We start from the raw sequence: 13334 nt of genomic DNA, 5'->3' as shown, positions 1-13334 counted from the left end.
TGAAGCTTGGTTCATTATCAGTCATAATTACTTTGGCGTGAGGAAATTGTTGAAGTAATTCCATTACTTTATTCTCGATGTTTAGTTTATTTCGTATTTCTTTTACTACTAGGACCTTTGAATACGCGTCAATGCAAGTTAAGAAAATAGGATTTTGCGCGTAATAAATATCGAGTTATTTTTCTTCTTCTTTAGTTGAAGTGAGCTTCCCAATAGGAATTTTATGAATATGAATGAATGAATATGATAAAGATCTTCTAATGTGCAATGAATTCCTACCGTTATGTTTGGTGTCAGATATTCTCTAATATTCCTACTAAATTTTCTGGTGTGTCATATTCGATTACATGTCGTGTTTTATCAAAAAATCTCAATTACTCATTGTATACCTCCCCGTTCTTAATAACAGTTGTTGGTGAAACTGATTTAATGGTTTGCGGGTCTCATGTATAACATTTTCAAAACTACTTTCAGAAGAATGCTGTGTATTTTGATCTGAGCTTGATTGTTCTATACCGCTATTTGTATTAATTATTTTTTTTTTAATTATTTCTATAGCGATTACTCCATATAAATAATTTCTGATATTTTTAAGAGGCCAAACAATGGCTAAGAATTCTTTTTTATTCGTGGCATAAAGTTGTTCGGTTTTATTTAAAGTTTTAGACATTTAAGTAATTGGCTTATTAATAAAAATAAAACCGCTTCGATAGGTATGTACATCTGATGCGTCTCTCTCTAATGTTTTGTGGAGTCGGATACTTCATAATTGTAGAAATTTTTTACCGGATCTGTTTTAATTACATTGTGAGAAACAATATAACCAAAAAATGCTGTTTCTGATAATAAAAAAGAATTTAGATTTTTCAAGAGATATTTTCATATTAGCTTGTTATAAAATATTAATTTTTTGAATTAGATCGGTATAATGTTGTTCAGTTGTATTTGAGAAGATTATTATATCATCTATATAGATATGGAAAGTTTTTCCTACTTGTTGTCGTAATATATCGTCCATTGCTCTTTGAAATATTCTAGATGCGTTTGTTAACCCAAATGGCATACGTAAGAATTCCAATATCCCATTGATAATAGAAAAGTCTGTTTTTTTTTTATATCTGACTCTTTCATTAGGATTCCTGATTCCAAATCAATTATTGAAAAATATTTTGACTTTGCTGTGCGGTATTGTGTTTTCGTTTAGTTTTTTATAATCAATTACTAGTCGATGTTTTAGCGTTCCATCTTAATTTTGACCCTTTTTGGGCACCACGAAGACTGGTGAATTATAAGGGCTTCTTTTTGGTCTTTTAATTTGTTTCTTTAGCATTCTATCGATTTCATTATTAACGAAATCTTAGACTGACAGAGCATAAGGATATTTCTTGCTCTAAATTACCCTATCATTGTCAGTATTTATTTCTCCTCGAATATATGTTCGAAAAGGGAGTTGCATATTTGTTTTAGAACGCTCCTTTTAAATTTTATTAATAATCTTATTTTCGAAATCTTTTATTTGATTTGGAATATTGTTTAATTTTTTTTCTTTGTCGGAAAATTCAACGTTGGCGTGCTCAGGATTCTTTGATCCTAAGCTATAACTTTCTATCGCTCATTACCGTTTTGGATTTAAATGCTTTTTGCTCATCAATGTATTTTTTATAATATATTCTTTTAATTCATTTGTCATTTTTTCCTCAATTAAACACAAATATTTATTTCCTCATTGTATTCGAGCAGTTCGTTATTTAATTATATTCCATAATACTCTTTTCTGCATCTATTTTAGCTACATATATGGTAATATTTTATAATTGAGTATCCATGAACTGTAGATACTCTCTTGTAAGTTGGCAATTCTTTTTTATTTTCATAAGTTCCCAATTAATATTTTTAGTTGTTTTTTTTTTTTTGTTTTTCTGTCTATTCTGGTTATATGAGGCATTCCTCTGTCGGGTTCTGATCTAAAAATGATCCTCATCATTGTTATTCATTCTCATTTATTTCTAGGGTGGTTGCCTTACGGTCCCAGTTGCTTCTCTTTTTAATGCGGTTTGAGGTTCTGTTTTTTGTGCTGGGTATTGATCGTCTATTAGCTTTCAAAGCGAACGGTCGTGTTTTTTTTGCGCCCCGATTTTTATTTTGTGTTTGTCAAACCAGCCGTGGTTTTTGATAATCTTCTTTAATGTTCATGTATTTAAACATAATTATTAATGATACGTTCGCTTCGCGAGTGATTCTTTTGTGATTTGTGCAGTAGTTTAAACAAATATACAAAGTATTTTGCATTTTTCGTCTTTGTGTTTTGTTTACTCTCTGCATGCACATAAACTGCACTCTCTCTCTCTTTCGCTCTCCCACACAAAATCTAAACTTCTCAGCGTGCAGACTGCTTTAGTGCGGTTATTTTAACAGCTCGCTTGAAAGTTTTTGATCTTGTGTTTTCGTGCACAGTGGTCTGATTTCAGATAAATATGGAAACAGTAAATGTTGTCTGCTTTTATAAAAATTATTGCCAGGTTATAAAACCTGAGCAGCCAAAAATGACTTGTCGGCTATGTGATAGAATGGTGCATACTAAGTGCGCTGGTTTTAATGGCCGTACAAGTGATGACCTAGCAAAGGGTAAAAATCTAAATTACTGTTGTGATGCTTGCCTTGTGGTTGCGAACGAGATGATCGTTACTCTCACGACTGTAGTTATTATTAGGACGATTTTCTTACCTTATGGGACTATCTACTTGCATTGGTTCTGGTGGGGGTTGTGCCTTAGAATTGTTATTCAAATTCCAATTATTATTTTGTCCAAAGTTCCCGTTTGTCTGCCAATTATTATTCTGAATGTTGTTCTGATTACTATTCCACTTATTATTCAATCTATTTCATATATTATTATGATGCCTGGAATCTACTGGATTAAATCTTAAGTTGTTTTCCTTATTTCCTTTCATTCCTAAATCCATAATACCTATTTGCAAATTGGGCTCGAAAGTTGTTAGACTCTACTTTTTGACACTTTGCCAGAGCATTTGGCAAGTCTGTTGGGTTCAGGGAAAAGAGTGTTTTTGAGATTGAACCGTTCAATCCGGAAATAAAAATTCTGAGAGCGTTGCTTCTAATTTTTTTTTTGTTTCTTTGGTTATTTTACTCTCCTTTCCATATTTATGAGTAATGCCATTTTTTTATTTATTTCGTTGTAGAATTCTGTAATACAAAGCGTCCCTGTCTAAGGATGCTTAATTCTGATTCGAGAATGTGGATTGGTCTTTTATAGTTGTAAATAAAATCCCATCTGGAAAGAATTGCTTAAAAGTTTAAAACGGTACCATGGTTAGTTAGAGCATCATGTGCTGCTCCCATGATTTTATTACGAAGAATTGTTAAAGCGATAAAATATTGTTCGCTTTGAATTTTATATAGACTCATGGCAGTTTCTGCCGCTTCTCTCCAGCCTACATATTGGGTTTTTTCACCTGTGAACTTTGGTAAGGATTTAACTACTTCTAGGGTAGTTTCGCATTTTATAGTTGGGTCAGTTCTTTGTATTTTATAATCCTCCACTACAGTTCTGCTAGCGTTTAACTGCCTTCTATCCCTTAAATTTTTCTGGTCACTTCACCCAATTATCCATTTATTAATGAGTTAATTAATTCCATTGTCAGATTAGAGGCGCTAGATATCCCGGCTGCAGAAAAACGTTGGTGCTGAACCTCTGGTTACCATTGTTAAATTTAAATTGTCAGAACTATTTATTAACTTTTCCAGATTGTTTTCTTTAATTGATTTTAAATTTTCAACTTTATAGTATTCCCTATATCTGCTCTTATTTTTTTTTTTTTTTTTTTAATTTTTCTTTAAAGACTTAATATTATTTTCTGCTCACGACATTTTCCGTTGCAGTCTTCCTTCCGTTTAGTTGTGCTGATTACTTTCTGTTGGAGTCTTCCTTCAGTTTAATTGTCCTGATTATTATCTATTTGGGTCTTCCTTCAATTTTTTGTATTTAGTTGTAGCGAAGGATTGCCCTCAGCTCTTCCTTCCTATTTGGTGTTGATTTTATTTTCAATATTTTTGAATATTTTTTGATTTTAGATTTTTTGGTTTTGATTAAGAGTGTCGTTTAATTTGTATTAAGTATTCAGTCCACCTTTTTTAAATATTAAATTCTTAATTGGATTATTGCATTAATTAATTTCGAACTAAGTTTTTCCACGACCACTGTCACAGTAGTTTGATGTCGTAGAATTGATGCGGATTTTTCCACTAAAAATATGAGTTGTTGGCGGCTCGAGTTCCGTTTTATATTTATCTTATTATCGTTAATATTTTATTTTATAACTTTTGAAGTACACCGCCCCACTTTGGGCGCCAATTAAAATAATTAACATTTAATTATATAAAAAAAATAGTTTTTACTTTGTTATTGTTTAATATTTATTCGGTGATAGACTTTTTCACTTATAATATTACAAGACACTTTATTACTAGCTTGTCTTTAGTTTGAAACTGTTCACGATCTCGTCCCGATTCAGACTGATTTTCTAATTCTTAAAGCTGATCCAATCAGCCTCTGCCAGAAGCTTTTAATTCGTACTTTCTGATCTTTCAGTTATGTTTAGTATAAAAGCTTTCACAGCATTGTGAGATTGAAATTTGCTGACTGATGCAGTTTGATTGAAGCGCAATAGGTTGATCATGGCTTGGTCTCCAAGTGGAGGTTGTGCTTACTTTATTTATAGGGTGGCTAAGTGTTGGTGACAAGAACAAGGGCAAAGGCAGGCTAAGTGTTATATATATATATATATATATATATATATATATATAGCTATGCTTACATGATTTTGCCGAAGCAAACCGTATCACTGTGTACAAATTTTAATTTTTTTTTAAAAATTATTTTTTTTTATGTATTTATGTCAAAAATTAATTTGCGTTCATGTAAATTGATAAGTAAAAACGATCCCGGTGCCTTAACAGCGATTGTTACATTTATAACGACTGATCTAGCTCTTTACCATTTCATTTTTTGTGCATACCAACCCACATTCAGCGACAGCGTCGCCAGTCTATCTATGCGGCAAAACGGTTGTTCTCAGAATTATAGAACCATTCGTATTGCAAATATAGGCTTATGTAATATTACCATAATATTGAAATTACTATTCTTATAAAATAACCAAAAAGCATACCAATACTCTCCCAAATACGCACACCAAGTGCTCTCCGACACACACAAACGGTCACACACAGCAGATTTTTTGTTTCTGATTAATTTACGGTCATCACACACAGCAACTTGTTGGTATAATTGTTGTAAGTTGACCCGCACAAGCGATCCCGGTGCCTTATCAGCGGTTGATGTACACATACACGGTCGCCTGTGAAGCAATTTGAACTTGATTTTTGTCAGTTTCTTTTCATTTATTTGCACTTGCATGTCATTATGTTTCAATAACTTTTTATTTTATGTATTATTTCACCACTCACTACTAAAATCCCCACAATCACTGCCGTCACATGTACATCCCTTCTTTAGAATTAGAACGATAAGCGCAGTGGACAGCGTTAACCCCTTGTCCGTAGTCCGGCTGCGCCAGTTACAATCCTGTGGCCGAGGGAGGAAAGCTTTAAAAAAAAAACAACTCAGCAGCTTGGGGTATGAAATGAGAATGATCCTCTTTATTACAAAAGTTGTATGCTTCTGCCAAATGCTTATTCGTCCGAGTTCGCATTGGCCATCTTCGTTGATTTTTTGCTTGGTTCTCTGTGTCCGGAGGGAGAATTTGCTCAGCTCTAAATTTATTGTTGTTGGATCGGTCATGTTAACTCCGACAACAGCTCTTTAGCCTCCATCGTTCAGCACTTCGCTCTCGTAGCGTTGCACTCCTCGTTGATCGTCGTATTTGGGAAATCGCCACCTCGCTAATTCGCCACCTTCTTCATTTGTAGTCGTTGCTTTTCTTCTTACCGTCGTTGTCTATGAATCAGCTGTTTCATACTAGTGGGATTTGGGTAAACAGCCAAAAACAAATCCCACATTCGGCCATTCTAACTTAGCTTTCGACCCGAATGCTGGATCGTCATCGCTTTCATCACCGCTTGTTAATCGGCCATAGCTTCATGTTTTCCGCGCACGTTGCACGTTCTCGTTCTGGAGCTTCAGTATATTTGCCTTTACTCGTAAATGACGTCTGTCATGGGCACTGCTTATGATTCGCTTTTGCATTTCGTTGAGCACAACTACGAGCTCATCGTCAACTAAAAGTTTGTACGTATGCTGTCATCGCATACCTTATTTGCATCGCTTAGAACTTCTTTCTCTCATCTTCTCGTCGCGTGCTGGCGCATCTTTCAAAGCAGTACTTATTCTATCTTCTTTTATAAGCATCACTGGATATCGGCTAAGAGCATCGACATGCTTCATTCTCACGCCAGATCGATGTTCAACTGTTGAAAAATATGTATTCTTGCTGAAAAAGAATCCAGCGAACCACTCTGGTGAATAAATGCGTCGCAGTCTGTTACGAGTTTAAAATGAATGCCTAACAAAAACACCCTAAACTTAGATGATTGTCAATATTTCTAACACATAGCTGCTGTATTTCCGCTGTGCATCTGTGGTCTTTTCTGACATAAAATACACAGGATGCAGTTGACCATCGTCGACGTTCTTCTATAATAGAACCCATCAATTGACGCCTCTGTATGCACTTCCGTCTCGAAAGTCGGATTAAAAATATTAGGGTTCTCAGTTAGTAACTTTTTTTAAATATTAACTGTATTTTCTTCGTCCAAACCAAATCTAAATTTTGCGATTTTCATTGTCAACTCAGTTATAGGACTAGCTATTCCTGCGTAATTTGGTATAAACTTTCTGAAATAGCCCGTCAGGCCAAAAGAACGTTCTTTTTGAAGAACATCTTGACCTTGGATACAGCTTCGATTTTCTCGGGAGAGAGTAAGTAAAGCGATTTTCTATAACGTGGCCCAGAAATTGAACCCGCGTCTTCAAAAAATTACATTTCTTCAAGTTGAGTTGTATGCCATATTCTTTGCACGTGGCAATAACTTCCTTCAAGTTTTGTACAGCGTCTTTTTCAGTCTAAGCGGTGAAAATAATATCATCTACATAGGGGAATGCAATTCCTCTGCGTGACAGATCCCGAAATATTGCAATGACGTGGTAAAATATTCTCGCCTGGCGAATTTGAAAATCCAAAGGGTATTTCGAAAAACTGATATTGTCCTCGGTGTATCACAAACGACGTATATTTATTCCTGGATTCAGCAACTGGTACGTGGAAAATGCATTTTTCATATTGATTGTACTGAAAAATCTAACATATAATCCTCTTCATCAATCAGAATTTTTGTTTAAATTGTCCAAGTGGTTTTATTATATTGGAGTCGCGGTTACTTCCGAATCCAATTAGAACGACATTGCAGCTTTCCAGCTTCAGCTTGCCAATATCACAATAAAAATATTCCCGTATAATATTGATCTTACTGTCCATACTGAATAACGCCGTACACTTTTTATCATACCCGTTACTCGTAGAGTAAAGGGGTATACTAGATTCGTTGAAAAGTATGTAACAGGCAGAAGGAATCGTTTCTATATAAAGTATATATATGTGGGATGAGAGATATTTGATCTAACAAGGATCGCCGCACATCCGTGTTGTCTGTCATCCGGATGGATGACAGTTTGTAGGGTAAAGCCCCCTGAAGTTGGACCGGGGCGAGAAGTGGGTCTCTGACAAAAGCGATGATCTCGTTGGTCTTCGAGGAGGACCCATTTTTAAATGCAGAGGGCGAAGGGCGGATTTGGAGAAGTAGTTTCAACTAACGAGATTATTCTGTCAAGCCTAGAAAAAAGCAGTTCCAGTTTGGAGCCCAGGTTGGTAGTTACATTAGGAGTTGTAGCGGCAGGCGAATGAATTGGATGAACAGCAGGCTGGTTGCATCTGACAACGGTCGCAAAAGACGGCCTTCCAGCGCCATGGGCAGGGGATCCGTTTATAGGACCAGAAGCGGTAGCCTTCATTCTGTAGGCATGCGATGATGTCCTCCGATGAAACTCCATGGTGTTTGTTACGCAATACAATTTTGTATGGTCGGTCCGCGGGGAGCTGGTGATGATAAAATGCCGAGCCACCTACCTATAGGTATCCGAGGTGTTGCACTGAACAGCGCAGGTTCCTGAATTCAGTGCCTAGATGGTGTAGGAATCTTATACAAGGGCGTCCAGTTCCATTGGGAAACATCATTCTGGGTACCTTAGTGAGGGCTTCAGGGTGGGGGGGTCAGCTTGGTTAACACTAACCCGCTGGTTGTTGCGTGTTGTTTTCCTTGAGGCACGAATAAGGGCTTTTTTCGATGAACAAGGCTCATTATCGTCACTCGAGGATACCACGACCATATCGAAATCTTCTTCATTGCTTAGGGGCTGGAAGCGATTTGTGGAGTTGATTGAAGGCTGATGTTGCCTTCTTTGAGTGGAGGGCTGTGCCTGCTCTCTTGTTGTTTCTTCCTTTCCCCTTTTTTAAAGGAGACCTCTTGCCATCATGCATAGGTTTGGAATCCGCTGCTGAGCTGACAAAAGAGCCGCTGTGAGTCGTGCTGACAGAAGTAGAACATACATTGCCACTTAGCGAGAAAGTGTACAGGGACGAGTTGGTTGAACTTGATGATGTTATTTTGAACATCCCCAGTTCGAAGTGACGGCCATAGCGAAGGTATGGGTGGCGCGTAGATTGGCAGCCGGTGGCCGACGTGTTTCGTTCGTCGGTGCAACCATAAGATGACTGCTAGGGACGCTACCAGTCCGAGCAGAGAGTGTCCAGGTGTGCCGTGTGGTATTGTGATGGACGGCCAGGATTTTATCCATTGTTTGGGGGGCTTCGAGGTGAAGTTTTCCTAGGCTTAATACCGTAATAGTGGTATTTCTAGTTACTTCTCGTATAGGGGGAAGGCCAAAATCCATCTGTTCAGGAAACGTGTAAGCCGTACCGTCGTAATCGATACCATTAATCTGTATCCGTTCGTTAATGTATCTGATGATGACTGACCCCATTATTGAGAACTCAGAGCCATTTGAAGATGTTAAATTATGCCTTCAGCACAAGGACATTCCGCGCCATTTGGACTTACAATCCGATATAGACAGGTTTCAAATATGGTGCCGTGATACCGTATTAAACTTAAATGGCTCCAAGTGTAAAGTTATGACCTTTTGTCGTGTCAACCCAATACGCACGACTTACACTCTAAGTGGGTGCCCTTTGGACAGAATAACACGGGTTGATGATCTTGGGGTTCTTCTGGACCCTAAACTAAAATTTTCTGACCATATTTCGTCGATTGTCAATAAGGCCAGGGGTGTGCTTGTTTTTATAAAAAGGTGATCTACAAAATTTGATGATCCTTACATTTTTAAAACCTTATTTATTTCGTTAGTCCGTCCGATTCTTGAGTATGGATGATCTGTTTGGAGTCCACAATACGTAGTCCACTCGGACCGCATTGAACCTGTTCAAAAAAACTTTTTACTTTTTGCCTTGCGGAGCCTAAATTGGGATGCAAACCATATATTACCTCCTTATTCCAGTAGACTACTTTTAATTAATTTACCATCCCTAGCTAACCGTAGAACTATGCTTGGAACAGTCTTTATTTGTAAGCTTATTCGTGGTGATGTTGAGAGTCCCGACTTGATTAGTCGGCTTTACTTTTTGGTTCCAAGTAGATTCACTAGAAACTATATACCCCTTATCTTAAATCATTAAGATCTAATTATGAGTTGCATGACCTTTACAGAGTTTTATGTTCTGACTATAATAGACTTTATCCTATTATCTGTAATCTTGACTCTCTGCCGCTTTTAAAGCAATCAATTTTAACTTTTTTAGTACATAAATTATGTACTAATATTTATTAGAAATACTTTACATTATGTTCGTTTCCTCGTCTCTGTTCTCTTTTCTATATCGCGTCTATCTTCTCGCGAATCGAGCCGTTAGATACACGGCAGCGCCCCTCGGTCGGTTGGGCGGGAGGTGTGGCCGTGGGACCCATGCGAAAAAAAAAAATTAATGTAGAATATAATTTATATAATAATATAATTATTATATAATATATATATTAATTTTTGGTCCTTTTTATTTCTAAAGTAAGAGGTTTTGCTATTTTTGCAAAATTTGGAATAAAGTTGCGGTAATATCCGCATAAGCCTAAGAATGATTTAATTTCTTTAGGGGCTCTTGGAATGGGAAATGTTTCAATAGCTTTTAATTTCTCTTTATTGTGTCGAATACCATCTGGACATATAGTGACGCAGTTCAAGTGTGACCTTTCTTAAAGCGTGGACACAGGTTTTTTAAATTAAATTTTTTTAATGGCTTTCATCGATAACTTTTTTTAGGAGATGTGTATGTTTTTAAATGATGGACAAATGATTCATTATCTGAGTACACAGAGATTATCTTAAATATCTAATATTTTCTGAAGTATAGCTGTTTTGAAAAATCAAAGAGTAGGCAAACGTGGAAAAGGTTAACTTGTTGATTTTCGAAAATTTTCAAAATATCATAACTTGAAAAATAGTCGTTGGCATAAAATATAATTGTTGGAAAAACATGTCAAACGATACGCAAACTATTCCAGCAATTAGTGAAAAAAGTGTTAGTTCTGTTGTCTTGAAAACAGGTTTATTAGCTGTTTACTGTTGATTGCAAGCAGCTATTTCTGCTTTCTCCTGAATTCAAAACAAGTAATTGCAAATATAAAATGCATTTTATCACGTTTATTGGTTTTGCTTAAAAAATAAGTCAACTGTTTGAGCAGCATGAAACGAAACATTCCGATGGCAAAACGATAGTATCAATGTTGCAAGAACCAGAGCACCTAAATACAAAATCAAATCGATTTCGAAAAAATACGATAACCGGAGCATGCCTAAGTACTTTGAAAAATAAAATATTTCGCAATCTATTTATCTTATAAATAATTATATATTTATTTTTTTTTTTTTAGAACAACTGGATCGTATTGAAGAAGGAATGGATCAAATTAATGCCGATATGAGGGAAGCAGAAAAAAATTTAAGTGGAATGGAAAAATGTTGCGGCATTTGCGTTCTCCCGTGCAATAAGTATGTATATTTTATATTTATATCTATTGAATATAGTGATATATATATGATATATATATATATATATATATATATGGAGAAGAAAAGTGTATAAAATGTCACCAACAAACCACCTTGTTAGTTAAAGTCAAAGATATTTGTAAGACAAGATTTTGGTTAACTTTTAAAATAAAAATTTTGGTCGGTTTGTCTGTTTCTGCTACAAAACGATATTTTAAAATCCTAAAATGTTATGTTTCTTCTAAGCAGCGCAGTATGAGAAACTTCAGTTCTATAATATTTTGTAAAACCCACTAGTTTTGCGGGAAAACAGCAACAAATAGCTCAATTTCAAACGCCCATAACTTCAGAGCACCCAAAGTCTGTAGATGAGTAGTTTTCCGAATTTCATGTTAGCTACCTAAGGTAGGACTTATACAAATTCAAATTCTAACTCAGCAAATGTTAACGTATTTTATTTATATCGTTCGTACAAAGGTTCTATGTTCCAATTGGCGTAAATACATACATAAAAATTCCCGTTTACTGTAGGAGTCACGAGTAAACAAATTATTTTGTTTTACCTACATATGGTTTCCCTCTTAATAGATTGATGAGTTAAAAACTTTTCTCTCGCTTTCACCTTAATATAATATTTTGAATATTATTATACTTTTACTTCTTTTCCTGCCAATTTATATCAATAATTAACATATTTAATAATTTTAAAATGTTTTACTGCAATGGGCTCCATTTACACATTTTACTCGTAGAGTATAAAACGTATGTTACTGCTAGAAGGAAACGTTTCCGACCCTATATTTATATATATTTATATATATTTATATATATTTATATATATAATATGAATCAGGACCAAAATAGTTACGACAAACAATCTCAAAGAAATCTATGGCCCCAATCTGAAATTATCGTGGATGCAGCAGTAAGCAGCAGTAAAAGAAAAAAAGGCAAAAAGGCAGTACAAATTTGTCAATATTAATGGATCAAATTTTTAGATACTAAGATCTTAGGATGAGGTTCGAACTATCTTTCCAACATTCCTTAACTGTAATACTGCAATATACTAGATTCGTTGAAAAGTATGTAACAGGGAGAAGGAAGCGTTGATCAGGATCAAAAGCCGAATCGACCTAGCCATGTCCGTCTGTCCGTCCGTAAGAACGAGATCTCATTACCTATTAAAGCTAGAAGGATGAAATTCAGCACACAGATTCTAGAAACAAACACGCAGCGCAAGTTTGTTGCCCCATGTTGCCGCGCCCACTCTAACGCCCACAAACCGCACAAAGCTACCACGCCACGCCCTATAAACATAAAATGGTACTGTGCCTTTTCGCTGCAAAACTATTTAATTTCCTAATGTGAAATGGAAATGGAAATTGATTGCTTTTCACAAAAAAAAAAGAAAAGACGAAAAATGTTGTATATCATTCTGCGTTGCATTATATGAGTCAACAAACTTGCGATGTGTCTATGTCCCTTGAATCTGTATGCTTAATGTCACCCTTCTATCTTTTATAGTTTTTGGGATCTCGACGTTCATTCGAACGGACAGACGGCCAGATCGACTTGGCTATTGATGGTGACCAAGAATATTAATATGGCCGGGAGCGCTTTATTCTGCCTGTTACATACTTTCCAACGGATCTGTATACCCGTTTACTCTACGAGTACCGGGTATAAATATGTGAGACTTCCTTGTTAAAATTTCAATCTGTTGTAGACCAACTTTTTTAATTTAACATAAACATAACTCGTATGTGCTTTTTGGCCGTCGCCGCCGACGTACTAGGCCAAATAGCCAGTTCGGACCAAAAAAAGGCAAGGACTCGGATGTAATGCTAACGTATTTAGCTGTGCGGATTTATAGTTTACTTGCCGATCAGGAACAGAGGAATAGGGGAACTGACCTTAAAACGTAAAGCCACACCACCGACGTACTAGGCTAAGCAGCCAGGTCGATTGAGATGATCGAGTATTTATGGCTTATGATGACTATTTTTAGGCGTGCGATATTTTAGTCTCTTTCGAGTAACTGGTATAATGTGATTGATGTAAGTGGAATTCTAAATATTATTACTCCATCTAATAATAATGATATAAATGAAAATAATATTGTTGAGTTGATCAAGTAATTTCGAATTTAAAGTGAAAAATTTGTACCTTCAAAAGCCTGTGA

At 35.8% G+C, this 13334-nt stretch overlaps 1 protein-coding gene across 4 annotated transcripts in view; it reads left to right on the top strand.

Moving 5' to 3' along the window:
• LOC27207615 (synaptosomal-associated protein 25) overlaps positions 1-13334 on the top strand; it is an 88591-nt gene that overhangs the window by 63176 nt on the left and 12081 nt on the right. For 3 of the 4 annotated variants that reach the window (XM_039294199.2, XM_039294198.2, XM_039294201.2), the window contains exon 5: positions 11035-11152. In XM_039294199.2, coding sequence (XP_039150133.1) covers positions 11035-11152 — 118 coding nt within the window. Of the gene's footprint in view, positions 1-10869; positions 10961-11034; positions 11153-13334 lie in introns of those variants that run through there. The other variant, XM_039294200.2, reaches the window with a different exon arrangement.

Source organism: Drosophila simulans, chromosome 3L (assembly GCF_016746395.2).
Source record: "Drosophila simulans strain w501 chromosome 3L, Prin_Dsim_3.1, whole genome shotgun sequence".
Classification (NCBI taxonomy): Eukaryota; Metazoa; Arthropoda; class Insecta; order Diptera; family Drosophilidae; genus Drosophila; species Drosophila simulans.
This window is presented reverse-complemented; position numbering and strand designations above follow the sequence as displayed.